Source organism: Drosophila serrata, unplaced genomic scaffold, assembly GCF_035046125.1.
Source record: "Drosophila serrata isolate PLE 108 unplaced genomic scaffold, ASM3504612v1 contig_156, whole genome shotgun sequence".
In the NCBI taxonomy this organism is placed as follows: domain Eukaryota; kingdom Metazoa; phylum Arthropoda; class Insecta; order Diptera; family Drosophilidae; genus Drosophila; species Drosophila serrata.
In genome coordinates, this window is record NW_028257054.1 from 897,615 (window position 1) to 922,914 (window position 25,300).

The following is a 25,300-nucleotide window of genomic DNA, read 5'->3' on the forward strand; positions in this document are numbered from 1 at the left end:
GACGTCGCATGCGCATCGCATGGCAGAGAAGGAGGAACTGCCCAGGTCCGCTAGCGGGTCCGGGTTTCAGGTCCGTCCCGGTTAGCTCTCGAACTTCGAACTCGAATTCGAGCTCGAATTCACCCTGGTGGTGTGGGTGCTCTCTCCCAGGTGTCTTTGAGTGTATTGGTGCGACAATGCACTGGTATGGGTGCGATCTCCGAACTTTCGCAGTTCGAAATCGGTTTCGAACTCGACTCAAAACCGGACTTGGCAGAACTGGTTTGGTCTGAGCCCATCTACCTGCCAGCCTGCTGTTCTCCGACTGTAGTTGTATCTGTATCTGTAGCCCTCCACATGTGTCTGTAGGTTGGCCTGCGACTGCGACTCCAATATCCCGGCACAACCACTGCATTCGGTTAGGCGGTTGCCCGAATCGCTTTTTGGGAGTTAATATTCTATTAGAAGCTCATTTGCGGGGATTGCCAGCCAGGATGTGTAATGGCAATGGCTTTCTGAATTGAATCGGATTCGGGGTAGTCGTTACAAGCTCCCTCGAAGTTTGTTTTCCACATCTAATTACGGTTCAGGCCGTATGATGCGTATGATTTATGTGCTCCCTCAATATCGCCTTGATGGATCGATCGAGCGAGCGAGCGATCGATTGATGGATTGTGTGAACCCCGTATCCGAGCACTTGTCCGCTGCTCGCAGTCTTCATTATTGGCTCGAGTGGATTTCTGACATCTTGCTTTGTCTTCTACAAATTCTCAACCGGTCTCAATTTGCTAGCCGTAATTAATGATTTATCTCAGGCGTTTTGAAGTGTTGTCTTAATTCCGGCGAAGTGATTATTGATAGTTTCTCCATCACACTCACCCGAGATCCGAGAGATTCGAGAGATCCGAAAGTGTGAGACGTCTCAAGTGACTTGGCATCCATCTCCGATTGGCCCTAGGCAGCTGTCTTGTCCGCCAACAAATGTTGCACTTTCCTTGTTTACAGATGGCGAAGGTTACAGATAGATGATACATCAGGCATTTACATCATTATTTTCGGCCACTTGTTACTGATCGTTCAGGGTTTTATTGGGAACGCGGAAGACAAAGTCTCTAATTTAGACACATCTGCCTGAGAGTCAAAACAATTTGTAAATTCATTTAAATAAATTCTAAAGAGCTTTCTTAAAGCATAAGTTGATTTTTGTTGCGTTTTTACAATTGCTTGTTTATGTCTTCTTGCTAGTTATGCTCTACAGTCTAACCTATAAATTATAAAAGAAAATCATTTAAACTAGCTAATATATTCGAATATTAAAACATTTCTTGCAACAAAGAAATTTATATAATTATTACAAATCAAATAACTTTATTTGTCTTACAATTTAAACTAGTTGTACTGACTATATACTATACTTAAAGAGACTATAATATCAGACTGGTTTAAGCTATTTGCAAATTTATAAATCCCTATATTTGTATTTTTAATAAGAATTATCTCTCTTTAAAGCAATGGAAGGTGACTAAAATGTAGTTCCTTCACCAGACATTTCATTATAATATTGCTAGATTTATATCATCATCTAAACATTGTGGATGATTTAGTAAAAATTACAAAACTGCCCCTCGCATATATACTTGTAATAAGCCATAGAACTCATTATCACACCCCATCGAATGCAAGATTCACAGCATAAATATGTTTACATTCATATCATACTATAGTATATATACCCTATAGACTAGGTAAGACTAATTCTGTTTGCGGCCAAGAAGGAACCATTTTTAATTAACTTCAGCAGACCGAAAACCAAATAGGAACTCAAACTTGGCAGAAAATCTTGTGGGAATGGATGCGTCCTCTCGATGTCGCTGATTCGGCCATGGAAATGGAATATTCACGTTCGCATCCGTGAGTCCAAATTGGCAGCTGCTCAAAACTGTGGCTATTTATGTCAACTAGGGATGCGGACACCTCGGCGTCTATATCGCGCACAAGGATGGCTGCTCTGGGAACTCTAGCGAGCGCAAAACATTCTGCCGAATTATTCATGTGATTCTGTGACACAAACGTGAGCACATTCACTGAATACTCGATTACAAATGGCCGGCGATTATGCGAACAATGCGAATTCAATTTGTTTGAGCTCCTGACTGGCCCGGAGATCGGGTTGAGTTCAGTGCGCGGCGGGTTTATGCGGGTGGAGCAGCTGCTTGATCGTGGTCTTCGGGTCCGGATCTTGGCTCAGGTGTCTGGGGTTGGCCACTGACCGGTGTCGGTCGTTAATGCCACGTGATTAATCGCTTATTATGATGTCAGATTAATAAGATCGTTTTCAAAAATGGTCCGTGTTCGGGGCCTGCAAAAAAACAACAATGTAAATATTCAGTTTGCCATTCTACTTGAAATTGTTATATCAATTCAGTGGCTTACCCTCTGACATAATCGTGGGCTCTCCATACGCCATTTTCTGATTCGAAGTCACTGGAAATAAATAAATTATTAATACAAATTTTAAACAAATACAATCGGCAAAACTTACCTTTCCATTAAGATTGTTCCGTGTTATCTCAGCCCAAAAGAAACCATTTAAATAAGAAACATGGCAGAATTAAATTTTTAAATACTATATTTTTATTATAAATATTACAAATAAAAACAAAATCTCATTTGTAATTTAATTATAATTTTTCTTTATGCTTTTTCGCTTTGCCTTTGCAGCTCTTACACTGCCGCCTCCTCGTCTTCTTGTTTACACTAAAGTTTAAATTTTATTTACAACAAATTGTTTAGCTTCCACATTTCGTTTCAATTTCGCACAAATGTTTAAGTGTATTTAATTTTTTTTTTTCGTTTTTTTGTATTTCAAATATATATATTTTTCAACGCTTTTGAATTTTGTTTTTTTGTTTGTATTTTTTTTTTTTTTTGTGAATTCTACATTCTATTTTTTCTGTAATTTTTTCCAATTTTCTCGTTTAATTTTTAAGTTGAAACTTATGTAATTAGTTTCTTACAGAATGAGGCCGAAAGTTACGTATCTGGATTGAGTTGAATTCCGCTCTCAAGGGTGTGTTATATAGCCAATGCATTGTGAAGGTTTTCTTTCGATTTTCGCTGACTATTTTCTCTTCTTGCAAATCACAAATCCTTTCTACTAGGATTGGGAATCGGTTTTGGGGAAAGGGTCTCTGGGGTGAGGAAGAGGATTTACAAAACGAAACGCTCTACAGAGTTACATGTTTTATATTAGGCTGTTTAATTATATATATCTACATATAAACATATTATGCTTTATAGTTTTCCCTTCCCAACTTAATCTTTTCTCCTTCGTTCCTTTGACTTTGGTATATGGATTTCCACAGATGGCGTGGAAATTGAGTTTGAGTTACGTACATACATTTAAATAGTTTTTTAGGCATATAATCATATTGAAATCGCTCGGTTCTGCCTTCAAGGGGAGTTTAATGCATAATAATGCATTCATTTTACTACTTTACATGGTGTTTTTTTGTCTGCCTTTATTATTTATACATATTCTTTGTGTTCATATAACAATTTATAATTATATTCATCTTTACTTTGCCAATTCGTATTTTATGCATTTCGGTATACTTTATATCCTTTTCGACCTAATTCGAATTTTACTTTTGCAATGAAAAAAAAAAACTAAAAATTGCACAAAACATTAAAAATTAAGGAAAAACTAAAGAAAATAATTGAGGAAACCCCAAAATTGGGTTCCAGTTGCGAGTTTTAAAACGTTTAATTTGTCAATGAATTTTTACATATATCATCTGAAGTTTTGCCAATATCCTGCGATTCTGTCAAGCTTTATACTTCTGTCTGTCTGTGGATAGGTTTTATTTTGAATTGTTTACTTTAAGCGACGTCTTTTGGTATCTCTTTGTCTGAATGAATCTTTTGTTATTTTCATTTATGAAATAGTTTTGGGGGGTTCTAGAACCAGCATGCAATGGATTTCGACGCCACTTGTAGATTTTTTGTAGATTTTTTATTGGGTTTTATTTCGTAGTTTTGCGCTAGGATTGCTACAAACATTGATTTAGTTTAATGTTTACGTTTTAGGTTTTACGGTTTATGCTGGGTGTATACATATATAAGTTAATCGTACAGTACTTATGACGCATAGAGCTAATGTTATCGTGTATATATAGTATATATGCTTCATATATATTTATTTATGTATAACTCTAACTCCTGCTCTCCTGGCTCTAGCTTTACTTCGTATCATGTATAGTTATCCATATATTTATGTGTATATAATATATGCATTATAGTTAAATATAGCTTATTTAGATCTGAGGTCACATGAGTTGGTTTTGTTTGAGTTTTACGCTTTACTTGTATCTCCATCGTAATCGTTATCTTTACGTTAACGTTGACGTTTACGTTTACGTTATCTTCTTTCGCTTCCTCCATTCGCCCGTGTACAATTAAATAATAAGTAGAAAATAATAACAATTAACTAAGTTGTAGGTAGAGTTCTCAGCTCTGCTCTTTGTTTAGTGTGCTCCACGCGCAGTTCAACGGATTGGATAGATATAGATAGATAGGATGTCCTCTGGGATCGATCGGAGCACTCTCCGAACTAAGGTAAATTGCATTTAAATAGAAATTTCATTTAACTGGTGAACTGGTGAAGTGGTGAACTGGTGAATGGTGAGCCCATCCTGCTCTGGATTCACTGTGGACTATTGGGTGGCGTTATCTCATCGCCCTCGCCTCCGGAACCCGGCTCGCCCTTCGTCTTGTTCTCCTTCTTCCACTTCATGCGCCGATTCTGGAACCAGATCTTGATCTGGCGCTCCGTGAGGCACAGGGCGTGGGCAATCTCGATCCTTCGCCGGCGGGTCAAGTAGCGATTGAAGTGGAACTCCTTCTCCAGCTCCAGTGTCTGGTACCGCGTGTACGTTTGCCTTCCGCGTTTGCGTTCTGTTGGTTTGGAGTAAAAAATAAAACATTTTCCACAATTAAAATCAATGCATTGGATGTGAGTCCACCAATAATCAACAACAACAACAGCAAATTCTACTATTTCTACAGGTCCAATACTACGGTGCATACAACAACAACAAGAGTCCGAATAAGATACACCCTAACTTATATACTCGTTTCTGTATCTGTATCTCGCTTTGTGTAAAGAATCGGATGAGGGATCGGGTAGGGATCGGGATCGGGATTAGGGGAACGGGGCAACCCAAAACCACATGAAGCAAGGCGCTGTGACTCTGAAACTGAGGCTGATTAAAAGACAACCTTACCGAATTCGGATATTTGTACTTGTCAAAAAAAAAAAAAGAGAGGGAAAACCAGGGCCCACAACAGGTCTGTGACGAGGGGCGGCCCGCCGAAGGGGTCTACTACTCGCTCCTCGGTCGGCCATCCCGATAGGGAACTCTGGGTTTAATTTTCAAGCAATACTCTTTCAAGGGTTAACATGACTTGGAGATCATGATGGTTTCTTAAGAAATCCAATAAAAGTTTGTATTTTATAGGTGAGGTATTGGTGTTTATGAAATATTTTACCAAAATGCGGCAATGTCTTTATTATTTAAACGAATTATGTTCTTAAGAAATTTGAAATTTATTAGTTCAATATCTTTATCATTTAAAAAAATTCTAATTAATCCTTTACCCAGATATTTTAACAATTTAATAAGTCGTTGTGTTGATAAACATAAATTCCAGCTCATTTTGGACACAACAACATTATGAAAATGGAATGGAATGGAACAGAGTCTCAGTGGTTCCTTTATGATTAAAATCTTATAATTTGATTTATCAATATATTCGCTTTATGAATAACTATATTTTAAAGTATTCCCACAACTTTCTCAACTGGAAGCTGGCCTTATCCTTTTCTGGGGAAGTGCATCCCATCTTCGTTCTGATCACTAAAATCTCGTTTCACTTGTGGATTAAACTCGGCGGAGATTTCATGGACATCAAGCGGCGAGCAGACAAGGTAACTAATTATGCCCCAATGCTGTCTGTCCGTCTGTCCGTCCGTTCATCCGTCTGTTTGTCCCTTCGTTTGTCCGCTCGTCTGTCCGTATCTTTGTCCGTTAAGCGGAGAGGTATCATGGCTGTGATTCAGTCAAGTGCAGTGTTTCACCATCGGGACCCGCTCCCTGCCCCCTGCCCCCTCCCCCCCTTAGGACGGTAGCTGGGCATAACTGTAAAATAATTCGGCATAATTACGACCCCCCCCCCTGCCTTGGCTCCATTTCGAAAGCAACCAACCAAATGAGTTCGGCGCCTAATGACACTTACTATAATTATAATTTTCGGTAATGACAAAAAAGAGCACAGTGAAAACGAGGGGGGGGGGAACAAAAATATGTCAAATATAATACGCAGCAGCAAATATTATAATTGTCAATGGCCAAGTAGTCGGAGGCAGGTAATTGAAATGGGTTGCTAGCGTGAGAAGCGACTTTTGGGCGGAGTTTTCCTGCCTCTATATCTTGAGGGTTTGTTCTGACTTTTGTTGTTGCGCATTTTCGGGTTTTTTGGGGGTTTTGGAAAATGTCCGGCCGGAAATTGAAAGGCGGCCACCGCAACATTGGCATTGCGGTGGCTCTTGGCCAACCACGCCAAGCGGCAATCAGTGGAAGCCACCACCACCTCCTCCACGTTTCTCTCTCTCCCCGAAAACCCATCCTGCCCGAGGTGGGCAGTCTTAACTATTTTTTAATAACATCTTCAGCATTTGTCTTGCTCAACTCGCTCGTCCAATTTTTTGTTTCTTTTTCTTTTTTAATATTTTATGTATTTTTTTGTTTGCTTGTTGGCTTCCATCTCGAGCTCGAGGTCATTACATCATAAGCTCGTAGTTATTTTTTCTTCTGTATTTTCAGCGGCATCCATTAAGGCGCGCGAATCCAAATCGCTTAGAACTAGGGAGGGGGAGGGATAAAAAAAAAGGGAGGAAGAAGGGGTGAGGCTGTGTGGCACAGCGGTGGTCAGAGGAGCTACCTTCTTTTAAATGACACGGCTGATGCCATGTCTATAACCCGAGGCGTTCGCATTTAATCATCATCAGTTAGACGAGTCGCTGTGCCGGCAAAAAATAAAATAAAAAAATCTACAAAAAAATCTTGAAAGATTTGTGGCAAAAAGCGTGCGTGGTCATCCCCCTTGGCAGTCTGCGAAGAGTCCACGGGGGGAAGTCCCAGAGAGTTGGGTTTTAGGAGCGGATTAAGAGCGGAATAAATGGGCTGGACTTTCACCCCACTGGAGACAAAAAAGTATAAGAAAAAAGGGAGAGGAACCTTGGTAATAAAGAGCTTCCTAATATAGTTTAAGTCATATAAAAGATGATTGAAATATCAAGGTACTATAAACTTTAATATCTTCTTTAATTTAATTATACTTTCCTACAACTTAAAATAACTTTATCAAGTCAAAACATATTTTCAAGCGAAACATTTATTATAATGACGACATGAATTCTTTAATTTATCCAAACCAAATATACATTAAGTATGCAGACTTCTCAAGCGATCCCTATCTTGCCTTTCAGCTGGTACACTTTCAACACATTTTCATTACCATTTCCATTTGCATTTCCACTCCCATTTCCCGCAACAGAAGCTTTGCTAATAATTAGCAAAACACAAAACTGTACGCCTCCCCCTCGGTGCACTGCAAATAAATGATTATTTTAATTGATGAAAACACCTACAAGCTGGCTTCTACTCTGCCATGAATATGCACATACTATTAAGACGGGGGATCCCCCTGGAGCCAAAGGGGTACTGGGTTTCATATTATTATTTTTTTTCTTTTGTTATTTTGAGAGGGCCAACAGTAAGTGGTTTGGTTAGAGGGGCGTGCATTGGCAATTTAAGAGCGGGCGCTCACTAAAATTTGTTTTTAATGATGCCCTTGCAAATTTCATGTGGCCATCGCTCAGAAAAAGCCAAGAAGAATGTCTACAAAAATATACTATATACTATATAGTAGGAAGACAGGAGAAGTTGAGAAATTCCAGTTTTTTCTCTTAGATACTTTCAGGATCAGTTGCGGCGCCCATTTCTGCCCAGGAGCTTCGAAATTGAGCACTGAAAAATGATTATAAACGCATTAATGGAGCACAGGTAAGAGAGAGGGGCCCCAGGTGGAGGTATCAGCAGCAGAAATATAATAAAGGTGAAACAATTAATATGAAAAAGAGTAGCGATACATGTGAAGTACCAAAGGCACGCCCTTCCTCTATATACACACACTATATATATATACAGAATATATATAAAATATATATATATATATATATATATATCTGTATATATATAGTGGCCTGAGTGGTTCACTGACGAACCGAGTGGACCGGGAGGGGCATTAATGCTTTTTGATATGAAAGCGTATTGTAATTAAATTGCGATTAGGCCACCATTTTAACCATTTTACTCGTTTATTACACTGCTCCCCGGCACCATAATGGATTTTATTTCATTTTCTTCCCCTCTCGTCTATACTCCCCCCTCTCTCTGCTCTCTATCAGCTGCCTCCTGGCACACACAATTACATTAGTGGTGTGTGGAGTGTGTGTGTCGGTTAACGTTTAAAGGAAATCATTAAAATAATTGCTAACAACATTTTATGGAATTCGTTGAAGCAGGAAAAAAATTAAAAAACATTATTTAATAGCTCAACACAAAAAAAAAAAAATAATTCTATTTTATAATGAATTATTATATTGGCAAAGATTGCTTTTTCATCAATCACCAGGCACGTCGAGCGGAACTAGAACAATGGCCAGCATTGTGAGGGGAAGTTGAGGGGGAAAATTCATTAATTTTAATAGAATATTTTATAGTTATTTTATATTTTTTGGTTATATTTTAAGTATGTATTAATAGCCTTAATGAAGGAAGAGTACTCATTACTCATTTCTTTTTAGAAAGGAGATAAAACTGTCAATTATATTTATTATTTTGATTTGTCTGCAAAATATCTCAATAATAATATCTTTAAATAATCTGATTTTCTTAAATATATAAGATTCCCCCAGCAATTGTTAAAATTTCCATTCCTAAAAGCCAATTTATTATTGGCCAAATTGGCCTCTTAGCCTTATAGATAACCTCCAAAACACTAACTTGGCCCCGGGTTAAGGCCAAATCCAATCTCCACTGGAAGTTGGGTGGTCACCGTCTCAGCCGCAAGTTTCTTGGCCATAAAAGCCACTCGTCATGCAACAAATACAAAAATGCATTTAGCAGCAAAACAAAACGAAACGTAAACAAGTACAACAAAATCAAAAAAAAAAGCTGACATCAAATGCGAGTAAATGTTTTTTTAATTGCGGAAATTACAGACAAACGCGAGCCGCCGCAACAAAAGCTGGAAAATTATTATTATTTATGATCGTAAGTTGATAAATTTTTCACCCAGCTGAAGAGTGTTCGTGTGTGGCATTTTGTGAAACTAAAAAGCGAGAAAAAAAAGAGGTGAGGCCCTGGGTACCGCTGGTTGATGTCACTCCGGTTCTAGTGCGAATCTGCCAACTCATTCGATGACTTTGTGCTAAATAAATGGTGGGGTCTTGGTAGGGCGGAGGGGGAAGCTGGGGCGGGGATGAGATTTTTCCAAACCAAAAAGTTGTTTCGTTCTCCCGCCCCCTTTGATTGTTTTGCATATTTGACGTATTTTTGCCATCGCAAAACTTTTTCACAACCTTTGGGGACCTGCCCGAAAATGGCTCAAAAAAAGGAGCAAGAAATAAATATAAAACCCAGAGTCCTTCTGAGGTTTGATGTCTTTGACTGACCCACCAGCAATTTCTCTCTTTGTTACCCCCATTTTTTTGGATTGGATTTTTTAATTAAGTTCAAGAATTTTGGTTTTTATTGCCAGAGGTAAGAGTAACAATTAAATATGGACATTGACCATTTGATCATTTGTTACCACTTTTTTTTGTGTAATTTTCATCTGGTTTGCCCTTTTCCATCTGGTTATAATCTCAGGAGACTTGCAGGAGACAGTATTTTTAATTTGGGACTTGTTAAGCACTTAAGAGGGTTAAAAATCGACGGAAGAGTTGACAAAAAAAAGGAACCCTAAAAAATCGGGCTAAAAGAAGAGCTGAAAGGATCGCCAAGGAGCTGACTGGGGGGCTTATAAATCCATTCATTTCGGGGACTAAAGGAGGAACAAGTGGAGGGAAATTTTTAAACTTTATTTAGTTATCGCTTAAACAAAAGCCAGGCCCAGAAAGGAGGGAGAAAAAAATAAGAAAACTATGCGCGCCATCTGATTGTTGTTGCGGCTCTTTTTTTCTTTTCATTTGCTTGGCTCTCTCTCTACTTCCCACAATCGTAGTCCTATGCACTGACAGAAATTAAAAGATTATTTTAATTGAGAAATTAACTTGAATATAATTTCAATATTAAAGAAATTATGTAAGTAATTTATAAGCAAAGAAACCATGAAGTTGTACTTTTTAATACAAAATATATTGCAACTACAATGTTAAAGTTATCTATTTGAAAGAATTTAGGAAAGAGATTTAATTTGACTATTCTTGGGGGAAATATTTGTTAAAAAATAATTTTAAATCCTAATATAAAAGATAAGAAAGAAGCTTAAGACCTTCTTAATCTCTCTCCTATTAAAGAACGTCCTTAAATATGTTAGTAATAAGATATAGGTCGCAGCACATCAACACAATTGATTTCTTTAAAAGGTAAGGTTACGTTTTATGATTGCATCTTATTTTTTCTATTAAGTATTTATATAAAAAGTATCCCTAGTTTTTTGGCTAGTGTATGGCCCCCATTTTGGATGCTCGCTGTGGCCATGGCTACCCATGTCAAAATATTTGACAGCTGACTAAAACACGCTATGCGACGAGGAGCAGGAGAGCAGGAGAGTAGGAGAGCGGGAGAGCGGGAGAGCGGGAGAGCGGGAGAGTAGCGGAGCAGGCAGTCAGTCACTCAGGCTCATATCCCGCAAGTTATCCCTGAGCGAGGGTCCAAAAAAAGGCTCTGCTCACCCGCGCTCGCTCTCTCTCTCTCTTTCTCTGCTTTCCGGCCTCTGTCTCACTTTCTCTAATGGCCGCTGCCTGGCAGCCATTGAAACATGTGGCCTGACATTGACGACGCGGACAGCACCGAAGGGGGGAGGAGAGGGGTCCTACGGGAGGGATGAAGATGTGGAGAAATTCTGTGGGTGGAGAATATCATTGGAGAGCAATCTCGCAGCCTCTCTTTCTCTCATTCCATCTCTCTTTCTGTTTCTTTATAGAGAAAAGCTTAGTGGAGCAGGCTTAATGACAACTAAGTATAATGGCAGGAAATTATGGAAAACACTATAATTTCGACAGGAAATCACTTGAATAGATATTAAAATATTAATAAAATTATTGTACTCCACAAAATATAATATATTTTATATATATTTCCTTTAATATATTTAATGTATTTGTATTTTACATATACTACAGAAATTATTCTAGCTTTCTTATAAATTGATAAACCAAAAGGGATATTACACAGTTAAGAGCTGGATTTCTTTTTGAGGTAATAAAAGGAAGCTAAAATAAATGTAATTTTAATAAGCAAGAGATATTTAAGATATAAATACATTATCTTAATCATTTCTTTCTTATAAATTCCACACTTATCCCAAACTCTTTTTATTACCTTTGAAAAAAAAACATCCGAAACTTAACTGTGTAATATCCCCTTTGGTTAATCAATTTAAAAATAGACCTTTGTGTTTACGAGCCTTTCAGAATAATTACCAGTTATCAGGACAGACTTTTCTTGGCCAGCTTTTAAAGAATGCTTTCAAAGGCCTCGTCGTTACCCCAAGTACTCAAAATGGTTGCTTTCTTGATTGAAATAATTGCAAGAAGGCTTGGCATGCTCCCCTTTTGGCGAGTCGTTTGCATAACCTCAAATTAATAATTCCTAACTAGTTTCGGATGCTGGGGAGGAAGAACGACAAGGAACAAGAGAGCCCGGAATCCGGGAACCCATACTCCGCCCCGATCGGATACATTTTTTAAAAGGAATCCCAACCAAACGCAGAAACGCGGACCGCAGGAGGCCCAGAAGGCCGGGATGGAGGGCGGCAGGAGCTTCCTCACTTCATTGCCGCATGAATAATATTCGTAATTTGTCAAAAGGTTGGCCAAATCCCAAAATACAAAAACAGCAGCAAACCGAAACCGAAACAGAGCCAGAGAAGATGAAGGAAAAAATGGAATCCGAAAAAGCAGAGCAGCGATTGAGCCCCTGGTTCCCTTCCTCCCACCCTTCCGGGTCCGAAAAACTGACCCATCTCTCAGCTCTCACGAGCTGAGGGCCCCCAAGGACCTTTGGGCGAGCTGTTGCCATTATTCTGCGCTCCTCAGCTGGCCACAAGGATGGCCAGAAGGGCGGGTGGATTTCTCGGGGGCGTGCAAACGGAATAAAAGCGAAATTTCCTCTTCGCATTTGCTGCGCTTTATTAAACTTTTCCCCCCAAAGCGACACATGTGTGTGTGTGTGTGTGTGTGTGAGTGTGTTGGTGTTTTTGGGTTGGAAATCCCCAAAGTTCCTGTGTCATTTTTTTGCGCTTCACGTTGCTCAAATTTTTTGACAGGCCCCGTCAGAGGGTGAGTTTTCCTAGAACTCTACATCCTTATAGGGTATTATAATTTGAGTCAGAAGCTTGCAAAAGCAGAGAAGGAGTCATTTCCGACCCCATAAATCATATATATTCTAGATCGGCATCGAAAACTAAGTTGATCTAGCCATGTCCGGAGGAAAACTAGTTTTTGGCCATTTTTTATAAATTTTATAAGCGGTTATTACATCTTTAAAATTTTCAAAAATTGATAAAAATTTGAACTTTAAATTTAGTATGCATATTTATTAACCTATTAAAACCTAGCATATAACTGCTTTCCGAATTGAAATTAATGGTTTTTTGACTGACTTACGATAATTTAAAATTAGACCCCTAAACCAATTACTAACTTCAAAGGTATACAAACTTCGGCTAACCTAAGTAAACTTTCTTTCTGGCTTTTTTTTTAGAAAAAATCTTCACGCATTTGCCAAATTATCTTTTGATCCGCCCGCTTAAATTGCCCGCAGCGCAGAAAAAATAAGAATAAGCTAAAATCTAATTACTCGACTAGAAAATACCTGGTATTTAAGAGAATTGTTGAATAAAGCTTTTTAATAAAAAATATTTATAAAATACCATTGAGTATAAGCCTTAACAACCTTGGAAACAGGTAAATGATGTTTACTTTGATATAAAAATGTACATATATAAAATTAAATAATAAATATTTTCGATTATATAAAAATTCATTACTTATATTCTTATCAAGACTATATTTTGTCATGCATAATGACTTATGACTTATTATATATTTTTTTTAAATGAAAATTATAATAACGAACAATTAGTAAACGTTTATAGCCGTCCATTTCAAACATTGCATAATTAGTTATTTAAATGTATGACTATCCCCTAGTTCCTTTCTAAATATATATCATTATAGGTATCATCTTTTCTGTTAAATATTTAAACAATATACCCCTGGCACTCTATTGAGTACCTTGGGTATATAAGAATCCTGAGCAATGCCAGAGGAAAATACGTTAACACAATTTCACTTTGGTTGGACACATCTAAGCCGGGCCAATCGTCTGCCTAAGTAGTTGCTTCCCACCCATCGCACCACCCACCACCGCCCACCGCCCACTGTCGCTCTTGTGCCATCGAAAAGTAGTTTGCGCGCAAATCCTCAAGTTAAGCAAAACTCTCCAGGACATTAAGTGCAGCGCCAACAGACAACAAAGTCCAAGGATGCCGGAATTTTCCCCGCACTTTTTGCCCCGCTGGCAACTGCCAAACGGATGATGGCCGGGATCAACGTTTTACGAAAGCCAGGGCAAAAGTTTTTCCAGTCAGCCAACGTGCAACTTTTTGGCCAGCAGCGTTAGAAGTTCTTTTCATTGTCTTGAACCCCACTGACAGCTGCTGGAGGGAAGTTCGAGGGGTACGGGGGATACTTGGGTATTTTTTGCGGGGTGGAAACTGTCGCTTATAATGCGCACAATGAAGTGCACTTTTCATACTCGTACTAGCCAGAATTGAAAAGTGCTCAACGTTGACTCCTCCCACTGGCGTAAATATTTCCATTTTATGTGTAAGCAAGAGAGATTTCCCAGGCAATCAAAGCGAATCACAATGAGTACCTCTGACAGTGGCAATAAAAAATGCATTTAAACAGCAGAGAGTAAAGGTTGAGTTAAGGAGGAGGTATGAAAGCTATTCCTCACTTGAAAATATTAGCATTTAACAATAGATAAATATTTAAGAATGTATATCTGAGGTGAATCAGTAAGAGAAAAGACATCCAGAAGTTTTTTGTACTTTTAATAACAAATGTTCTCTATCAAAATATAACTAATTTCCATTGCTAAAATCTCCATATCATTTATAATTTGTAAACATTATTTCTCTTTGTGCAAATTGGTTATGGAGATGGCCAGGCCAACAGGCAAACACTTGTTGCAAAAATTTGTTGACTGTCGCTTAAATTTATGACCCCAAAAAAACCCGAGGACCACAGCCAACCGCAACCAAAAGGATTCGAGCTTGCAGTGCAAGTTTTCCTCCACTCTCTGTCCCTCTATCTAACCAACAAATTATCAAATAGCAAAGAGAGATAAAGACCGGGGGAAAAGGTCTGAAAATCGAGTTGAACTTGGTAAATATCAAAACAACATTAAGGCACGAGGGTAACAGCAGCAGAAGGGCCGAAAGGATTGCCCAAGCCCCATTGTCGCTGAATGCCATCCATGAGTTACAACTTAATTGAAACCAAGTTCGCTTTTTTTTTCCCTCTGCTCCAATGGTTTTTATTCGAAGGAGACCCCAAAGAGCCGTCTTCTCGCCTTGCCCAGTCACGATCGGAACCTTTTGTGGCACCTTTATCTTTCCTTTTTTTATTATTTGTACTCCTTAGTTGTTGCCTAATGCACGCCTGAAATATGTCCAGGCGTTAAGTAGTTGTGATCGTGAGACAGTGGAAGAGTTATGTTGTATAAAAGATATGATATATAATAAATAAAATATAAAATATAGAGAAACTAAATATGAAAACTATCTAAAAATAAATTTTATGAGCATATAATCTTCTTAGAAATGTGAAAGTATTCAAGCAACACTTTAACAGCAAAGAAATGTTTATATTTTTTGTAATTCCTTTACAATAAATTTTAAATTAGTCAAAAATAAAATATAGAAATGTATTAAGAATATATTTTTGTATTTCTTCAAGCCTACAAATTTCTAAATGTATTTTTACATTTATTAAGAAATTTATCTATAAATAACTCTGCCTTCCCTAAGGCTTTTACCTTATTTTCGATTATTTAAACCACTGTCGGCGACTATTTATGGGCTATGCAAAATGCAGGCAACACAGAAGAGGTAGGGGAAGGTGGGGGGAGATGCAAAAAACTAAAAAAAAAAGAAACCTAAGCAAAAATAAACTCGTATGCATTTAATCATCGTAACTTAAGCTTGGGGATCATGTTGTGGCACAGTGAGAATGCCGCAGTTGCCGCCGCGGGAGACGCCGCGCCAGCTTCAAGCCAAACTCCAGCTTTAATTCTTCCCGCCTGCCCCCCCTCACCACACCTATGCCCTGACCGCTTCATTTTTAATAAAGAAAAGAAGAAAAAAAAATATAAATAAAATGAGAGAAAAGAGGGGAAAACTTCATGTCACCGTGGCTGTGGTGGTTGCCTTCCTTTTCTTTATATTTTACGTTTCTTTTTTTTTAAGGCGCGTTCGTTTTTTATTTTTTGCACCGCCAGAAGAGAGTGGCGGGAGAGGGGGAGGCTGGCGGGCAGGGGATTAAGACGACAGAGTGGCCACTGCGGAGTGGTGCTATGAATGGAGCCTCGGCGTGTTCTGGAGATTAATAAATTGATGGCATCCATTGCACATAACGTGTAACTAATGGCGCTCATCAATTCTGCTTTACATCTCAATCTGGCTTTGGCGAAAAAAAACATCCAAGAGGGCGAAAAAAAACCACAGCATGAAAGGAAGGAAGGATGTAGATCCTGGAAAGCTCCTCGGATTCGGTAATGACCCAGGAGGAGGTCAGCTGGCGGGCCGAAGGACTCGCCGGCAGCCACTTGAGGCCAGCTCTCACTTTCTCCCGGGAAAAAAGTGAAAGTCCAATGGTTTTCTATATTTGGAAAGGACTCGCCTTAGTACCAGTTTCCCTTGAAAGGACTCTCTCTCTCTCTCTGACCACTTATGCAACACATCCTTTGGCAACACATGCAGCCTGCGTGCTCTAGTTGCGAGCTCTCATTAGTCACGCCTTCGGGTTTTTGGCAAAAACCTTATTCTCGGGCGCTGCCAAGGCTCGGAACGGGTCCGAACCGAAAGGATCGGAATGGGTCGGCACTATTGTCAATTTGCATTAGCAGGGAAGACCGCCTTCTGTGCTCTGCTCTGCTCTGCCGGAAAATCGGTGAACACCGGTGAGCAGCATTGAGCACCTCTTCCGCCCAAAAAAAAAAAGAAAAACCTCTTTCATCTGCCTGCATTCATCGATTTTCAGATCTCTGGGGAAGTTTGCAAATTTGAACGAATGTCAGGTATCGGAGGGTGCCTTCTGCAGATGGATTACGCCTAATGTCAAGCAATTGGCCAAGGCAATAAAGTGAAATTACCCGGACGTGTCAAGGACGTGGCAGGATTGTAAGGATGCCAAAAGGGAGAGCGGGAAGAGTTTACAAGCGAAATTTGCATACCATTTTGCAAAATCCGAAGTTGAAAAGTTGCTTAAAGATTCTTTAGAAGTCTAGGAAATTCAAGCTTTGAAAACTATAGGTTTTTTAATTTATAGTTTACAGTTATTATATGAAATATTATATTTTATAAGAGATAAGTAGCTAAATAAATCGTTTTCCTTTTTAAAGATTAAAAGTAAATATATTAATCGTTTATTGAACGATCAAAGGTCTCTTAAATTTTAAATATATATATTTTTAATTTAAATAATATTATAAGAACTTTAAATTCAAATATTTAGTACATTTAGAACCCTCATCCTTGAATTCTTTTAGACCTAACTGCTTGACTCTACTGCTTTGACTTCGATCGTTCAGTACGCAGTGAAAGCCAAGCAGTTAACACTTATAGAATTAATTTCAACTGCTTGTCCACTGCTTCCCCTAGCGAGGTTCGCTTTAAAAGTTCTTAAAATTCACATATATAAATACCAATAATTTTTAGTGACTCTTGTTGTTTGTATGTTTTAAGCACCGTTAAAATTTTGTAAAAAAGGGAAAACTACAATCAACTCTAAACGGGGATAACTAACTACTGCAACCCACTACGATAAGAAGAAGAAAAATTCCACTTAATACGTTTCGTGGAATTATCGATCACTTTCCTTGACACTTACCAAACTGACTTCGCATCCAGGGATACAGTGGTGACGGCATCCCCGAGGACTGCGAGTTCGGGTTTTGGGAAGGGGGCGTATGTTGGCCAGGATGGCCCTGATGCATCTGCGGCGGTCCCTGGCCCTGGTGCATCATGCCCTGGGGCGGAGCACCCACCGGGGGCACACCCGTCTGTTGTTGTCCATACATGCCCATATTGTGATGATTCTGATGCACCTGAATCGGGGAGGAGATATAATTCGAATTAGTTAAGTTGTTAATATATATATTTAGGTGAAATCCAATCACCACTGGAGGGGGGTTTATTAAATGTGAGATTAAGTTAAGCGGTATGAGTAGGATTCGATCTTACCTCTGTCACATCGGGAACTCCCACGTCCGTGTAGCCCAGCTGTGGGTGCGAGCAGCGAAAGCGAGAGTGAGAGAGATGGGGAAAAGCGTTAAGTGATAAGCGATTAAAAGCAGGTGGAATAAAGGAGTTCTAAATCAGAGCTTACTCTATGTGATATTAATCGAACTTGGGGTTATGATAATGGTAACATTGTATCAAAGACAATATAACAAAAAGACTAGTAATGCTATGACGACTCTTTATCCACAATTTGATGTATCTTTTATATAATATTTTTTAAATATGTACGCTATAACATTGTATCAAAGAAAAATAAAACAAAAAGACTAGTAACGCTATGAGGACTCCTTATCCACAATTTTATGTATCTTTTATATAATATTTTTTAAATATGTACGCTATTCAAATGTATATTTATCACACATTTTATTGTTATATGGTTTTAATTCCTTAAAAATTTAGCAGAATTAAAACTTTTCTAATGGGTGGCTTGTAAAATTTAATAAAATGTAACGTTTTAACTATTGCCTTAAATTCTGGTATTCTCAATATGAAATTTTATCATTAATTTTTAAGGTTTTAAAAAAATATCTTTGCTTTTAAGTTTCTACTTCTAATTTAAATTTTATGTGAGTCAAACGATGATGAATTATTAGAAGTGTCAAAGAAATATCTAAAGGTTTTAAATAAATTAAAAATGAGTCCTTAAGTATGGATTTAAATATATTAAGCTCCGAGTTAAGTATAACTTTTAGCCCATAACAACTTCTATAATCTATATACCCCACTAATACCCTTCACCCTTAGTGCTACCCTGTCATCCTGCTACTCACCTGCGCCTGCGGATGTCCCATGTGGTGGGGCAGCGTCATTTGGGCGTTCATGTGGTGGCCGGTCATTTGGTCAACCAACGGCGGGGATCCCCCCTCGGGCACCAGGCCCAGATTACCGACTGCTGCCTGCAGCTTGCAACTGGCATAGACAACCGGCTGCTGCTGCTGCTGCTGCGGATGTGTCACCTGTTGCGTCACCTGAGGCAATTGCTGCTGATGCTGTTGCGGCGCCTGCTGCGGCTGCTGATTCTGCGAGGGCTGCTGCTGCTGCTGTTGCTGTTGCTGCTGCTGCTGCTGCGAGACCAGCTGACCGTTGGTCTGTGCCTGCGGCATGACCCCGCCCACCTGGCTGGAGGGGCTGTCTGGGCGGGAGTAGACCTGATGCTGCTGCTGCTGTTGCTGCTGCTGCTGGTCCATCCCCTGGCCGTTGTAGTAGGGCATGCGGTCGTAGGGCGGGAAGCGCGGGTAGGGCATATTGCCCTGATGATTGGGATTCTGGCTGTAGTGATGCATCTGCTGGGCATCGAGATCGGTGACCCCGTTGCCCGGATAGTGGCCATGGTGCATGTCCGCCCCCATGTACGAGTTGGTAAAGTACGACGTCATGCTCTCGCAGTTGTTTGTACTCATCGTCATCGTGGCGGCTGCTTCAGCGTCCGCTGACCCCGCCGCTAATCCTGATCCTGGCGTGAACGTGATCGTGACTGTGACTCTGCTTAGTGTCTAGTGACTGTGGTGCTTCCCCCGTCTCCGTGCTTTTAGCTACTTTCCTTATATACAAAGTAAACTGAAAGGAAAGTCTTAATTTTATATACTGAATTATAATCTTCATTTTGCGGACACTCACCTAAATAACCTTTGAACACTTAAGTACAATGTACAGTTGCGTAGCCTAATCTTAGTTAGTGTGTAGTTGTTGTGTGAGGTATAAAATGATTTCCGCTTTGCTGTTCCTCTGTTTGCTGTCTTGGCCAAAAACGACGAATTGAATCTGCGCTCCTCGTCTCTTGTCTCTTGATTTGGTGTAGAAAAATCTCTTCTCCTTGGTGTCCGTTGATCCTTAAGTAGCCTTATCCTCTAATTGGTATTCCTCAATTTTGATTTTGAAACTCTGCAAAATAATTGAAAGCGAAATTTTGTGGTTATTGCTGTGTTCTCAGCTCAGAGTTATGCCTTAAAGTGAAGCTTGATTTTAGGGGGTTTTTTGGCTTCTGTCTGATTTCATATGTTGCCTAAACTGAAAGCAACATGTGGGGGCATGTGAAAAATTGTTTATTGCATGCTTCGACAAGTTCTTAAAAATATGTCAAAGAAATTGGGAACTTTGAGAAAGAGGGAGAAGAGCGGTGGTTGTATACGTTCAAAGTCAAGTTTTGTTTCAAGATTTCCGACTAGGTGGCAAATTTTGTATTTAAATAAAATTCTACATGAAATTTCGGCAGTTAAGTACAACGATTTATCATTAAATGTGGCTTCATAATCATCATATTTAATAGACATGGTCACACTTGCTAGGATAATCATCACCTGGCAACCCTTATAAGCCAAGCAAACCCCTTATTTTCTCTTCCCTCCCTGTTAGCTTTTAAGCTTATTGAGCGAATTCCACAAGTCAAGGCAAGATGCCATGACTGCAATGTTACTGCTTTCCCCTTCAAAAACTTTTGTAATCCTCCAGCCAAGGATCTTCCGCTGGCATGCAAGTCCCCCTGTCGCCTGACATGCCTGACAACATTCATTGAATTTATGAATATGAAATCAATTGTGTTATCCCCTTTTGACCTGACATCCTTCCGGTCAAAGTGATTTAATTTCCTGGCTCATTATCACGAGTCTCTGACCTCATAAATCACAAAATATTCCCCCCTCTTCGAATAATCCAGACAGACAGACAGAGAGAGGGAGAGGGACACACGTTACATGCCAAAGGCAAGTGCAGTCATGTGTCTGTCCTGCTCTATCCGAATCTGTGGCTATGGTGACAACCCTGCCGAAAAGACCCCCGACTAACTAACGGTAACTTGCTGTCGGAAATGAAACTTCCCCCGACTTGCCACAGGGCACAAAAAGCCCTGGGAAAACCACAAAAAGAAAACAACATGTACCACCGGCAAGGAAAAACGGCGGCAGAATAATAAAATAAAGAGAATGGTAAACTTTAAAATATTTCACAGTCTTGCATCCCGTGTGTCCATATCCCCCAGTCCCTTTTTCCGCACATTTGCATTGTGTGTTCTGCATTCTCCGCTTTTCCTGCCCTTCCTGCTTTTCCCGGCATTTTGGCCTATTGTTAACGAAATAATTTTCTTGCCTCCATCGTTGCCAAAGCCAAAAGCTTCCCTTTCAATTACACACATTTCCCAATGATGGCAATTGAGCGCGGGAAAATTGGGAAGGGCGAAGGGTGGGGAAATGGCGCGAAAGGACAATGGCGGCAGCGGCGGAAGGAAGCGTGTGTTTGTGTTTGTTTTCTTTGTGCGTGTGTGTAGTGTATGTTGGTGTCCTTGTCGAGGGCCAAACGGATGCTGGCAAATCGCTGGACTGTGCCCCGATCTGTGCCTAAACCAGAAGGGGGGAGAATAAGGAGAAGGATTCTGCAGGAGGCTGGGAGCCTTGGGGCAGGCAAAGAAACTCACTCAAGCACAAGCGAGATGATAATAATGTCTGATGTGTGTGTTTTGTCTGTTCTTCCTGTTTTTGCCCGCTGCTGCGGTTGCGGGGGAGCTGCCCGCCTTCCGCTCCCTGTATGATTTATGTGCGTCTGATGTGATTTATTCAGGCGAAGAAATTGCTAAAATTTGATTTGCCATTAACGATTTTGCAAAAAATACTTTAATTGCACTTTAATTATTATTTATGTTTACTAACTTCAAATTATATTAAATGAAACATAATTTCAAACCAAATTTTTTGAATACCAAAAAATCATTGGAACCCCAAATAGCGCCATCTAGTGGAAATGTCAGGAACAAATCTCCAAAATCTGACACCCTGTCAATTTCGACAGGCTGTCTACATGCATTTCCATCAAACGCCAGAAAGCAGGCTACAAAAAATGAAAGGAAATGCTTGGCAAGCCTTTGGCAGAGGGCGCTACCACGTGAGTAGTAAGCAGCGCCATCTAGAAGTTAATCAGTAATTGTCAGGTTCAAATAAAAGTTGACAGGTGTCCGTCAAAGGAAATTATATAAGCTACTTTTAGATTTATTTGATCTTTACGATATATGATAATTAATTAGTTATTTTAATTGAAATAAAAAAAACATATGGATAATACTATACAAGCTCTAGTTAGGCTTTAGATACTTCGGCGGAAATGCGTTTATATATGGGAGTATTCACACATGATAATTCTATTAAAATGAATTAAATTGATAACGATAAATAATAAAGGAATTGTATATAATTTATATTTATATACTTTATTCCTACATAAGGCCTAATAAAAAAATATGTTTTTTTAAATTTTTATTCGTATATAAAAGAAATACAAAAAGAGAAGTGCAAATTTAATAGAATCAACTGCTAGAATTCTTTTATCCAGACCTGGCTTTTAATCATAATTTTATTAATTATTTTACATCGATTTAGTTTATTTAATTTAATTCAGAATTTGCTTAAAATTTCCCCGCCTTATCCCACTGTACAATGCTCGAGCATTTAGTCTGGACAACAACCATAGTTTTAAGCCCCGCCCACGAAACAAAAACCATAGTGAGAGTTAAAAGTTATTAAAAAATTCTATAAAATATTTAACTAGCCAAACTGAAAAATTAAGAATATCAATGCAAATGCATTTAAAAAACATAGCAGTAGAGGAAATTGTTGAATATTAAAATAAAAATCGAAAGAGATTAGGTACTTGAAAAGTACCTTAATTTATTAAGCTAAACTATTTTTCCCCTAAAATTCTTCTGTTATTTCATAGTTTTTTTTTTTTTCTTTATTGATCCAGCTTTTCCATCAGCATCACTGACCATACACATGTCCCGTTACCAGTCTTAAGCCACACACATCGACAGTTCAGGACAAGGAGAAAGTAGAGGAAAGAGAGAGAATAGGAGACGATGTCTGGAAAGTGAACGGGAATGGCAATTCATCATTTCACGCACACAAGCGGAGAATTTAGCCAGAATTCGGTTAATGAGAACATCAACACTCGCCGTCGCACTCCTACGCATGCGCCATCCCTGTCTAACCAATGTGCCGACCACTGAACGGAAACTGAACTGAAATGGAATGATATGGAATGACTTCTTTCTTCAGCCATCAACTTCAGCTTCGGCCATTTTGATTTACGACGACCATGAACGAAGGCGACTGCCATGCCGACGGCTTTAGCCTGAGATTTTGAAGTGCCGTTATAAACTATCGAAATTTATGAAAAAATAGAATATATTTAAATCAAATTGAAAGAAGGCTTATTAAAGATATTTTTGATTGTTATTTTTATAACAAAATGAGTCCAGAATTTAAAATGTAGGTTGATTGGAAAATCTTTAGCAGATATAAAAAGAATTAAAACGTAAATAAATATCCTAAAGTTTTTGTTGGTATCAGAATATGAAAACAGTTGATAACAATTTTAATATAACATTTCACTTTGTTTATATTCTCTTTTTCTTCAATGTTTTTAATGATCTTTGATTTAAATCTTAGAAAAATCCAGGGATAAGTAAAATATCCTCATTTTAAAATTCATCCAAATGACAACCCTGGCTTCTTCATTCTTCTTTACTTGTTCTTACTAAATTTTTTGTTCATTTTCTGCTGTTAGACGAAGGCGTCGCCCCCGTCAACTGTCAGTTCGTGTTCTCGTTCTTGTTCAAGCCGTTTTTGTTGTTGCCTGGGCTTCCCATTGTTGTTGGCGGCATCATTTGAAGCCAAAGAGGAAGCCAGCCAGCAGGGGCAACGGTAAACATATAGCTGGCCGCAGCCAGTTAGTGCGTCTCATCTGCTTCTTCTTCAGGTGGCACAGGGGGCGGCGCAACGACTCGGGTGGATGATGTCTCTCAATTAAAGCGAAGTCGAGGAGAAGCGTTCTGCTCGGCTGCCCCGACCTCTGCCTGCGGCTTAAATTGCTGCTTTGCATTTTATTTAAATAATAATTGGCTTGACTAAGTTTTCACAAGCAGTAGTACGAGAGAGTGTGGTATTCTTTGGCCTTAAAAATCTCTCAAGGTGTACAAAAGAATACGCTCCAATTAGGGGCAAGACTTTAAGGAATGAGGAAATTTAATTAGTGTGTTTTCCCAAATATATAAATCAAAGATAATATCAATCTTATATATAATTAAAGGGGAATTATAGAATGATTTTAAGCTGGAAAATTCTTGAGAATTTTTAAGATATATCTTTCTAGATATACAAAAAGTTTCCCTTACTTTCTTCTCCTGGGAATGTTATATTTACTCCCGTTTTCAATCTCGCAAAACCTAAGAAATGACCTTGAAATCAAGCCCATTTAAATCCATCTCTTTTCAAGAATATATTTCAATATAATCACCTGAAGAAAAAAAAGAGGCACCAAGCACGTGCTACTTCAAGGGGGGACCAAAAAAAGAAATGCCAGAAGAGTTTATTGTGCCATCAACTAAAAGAGCAAATAAAATTTTATTACCACTATAAATTTCAGGCACTTGAAGAGAGGCGCACCAAAAACAGAGGCAAACGCAAAATATCAACAACAAAATAAAGCCTGAAAAAAAAATTGAAAAAACCCTACAGAAAAGGAACAGAGGCGTAGGCGGGGAATATAAGAAGGGTATGTATACAATAAAAAATACTATGTAAAATATTAAATATATAATATAAATATAACATATTATATTAAAGAGTATTTCCGTAAATTTAAGTAACATTTCTAGTTAAAAACCCCCTTTGCATTCTACTCCCCTGTCTTTCAGGCCATGGTCAGGTTCTGGCTTGAGCCTCCAGGAGGATAAACCCACGCGATTTGGCGACGTCGACCAGACAGAGACGCCAAGACCAAGAAACAGGGGAAGTAAAGAGGAAATGCAGAATAGGGAACAAGGGGCAATAGGGGGTTAAGAAGCGGCGGCAATCGATGAGGGGGGATCGGGAACTGAGGCCTGCATTTTTCTCACATTTATCTTGCTGCGAGTGCTGCGTTTTATTGCGATTGGAAATTGAGCTTGTCAACGCGGCAGAGGCATCGGCATCGGCATCGGGCAACGCATGGCTAGTCATCGAAAACCACCAGGGGTGTGGGAGGGGTCCCGGTCCTCCAAGAAGGAAGGGGCGAAGGTGCAGGGACAGATGGTCGAGTTTTGGGTTCCCTGGCTTCCAGAGATAATAATAAAAATGTCAGGCTTTGACGATCCTTCTCGTTGTCGCTCGTCGTCGGTTCATAAATAAAGTGATGCACTCAGAAAAATAAAACAAAGGGTTCTGGGAGAGTAAAAACATACATAATTCGGAAGCTAAGCTTAAGAAAAAGGAGAGTTTTGAAAAATATAATTTGATAAGCCATATGTAGTAAAAGAAAACTGCTTAAGACTTGAATTTAAAAGGGAATTTCTGAACATTAAAGTCGAAAAAAACCTTTTCCGGGTTAATTTTATATATTAAAAGTAATCCCCATAAATAGTTTCCAGTGCTCTGTCTCTCCTTCTCAACTTGTTTTCCTGCCTTCCTCTGTTTTC

At 39.0% G+C, this 25,300-nt stretch overlaps 1 protein-coding gene across 5 annotated transcripts in view; it reads right to left on the reverse strand.

The window, feature by feature from the left end:
- Positions 1 to 2,590: 2,590 nt before the first annotated feature.
- Antp (homeotic protein antennapedia) overlaps positions 2,591 to 25,300 on the reverse strand; it is a 152,593-nt gene continuing 129,883 nt past the window's right edge. For 3 of the 5 annotated variants that reach the window (XM_086826258.1, XM_086826257.1, XM_020943776.2), the window contains 5 exons: positions 19,483 to 19,746; positions 18,636 to 19,422; positions 17,803 to 17,841; positions 17,450 to 17,666; positions 2,591 to 4,935 (listed from right to left, as the gene is read on the reverse strand). In XM_086826258.1, the coding sequence (XP_086682384.1) occupies positions 4,685 to 4,935; positions 17,450 to 17,666; positions 17,803 to 17,841; positions 18,636 to 19,271 (1,143 nt within the window). In that variant the 5' untranslated portion in view covers positions 19,272 to 19,422; positions 19,483 to 19,746 and the 3' untranslated portion in view covers positions 2,591 to 4,684. Of the gene's footprint in view, positions 4,936 to 17,449; positions 17,667 to 17,802; positions 17,842 to 18,635; positions 19,423 to 19,482; positions 19,747 to 19,993; positions 20,070 to 25,300 lie in introns of those variants that run through there. The other 2 variants (XM_086826259.1, XM_086826260.1) reach the window with 2 other exon arrangements.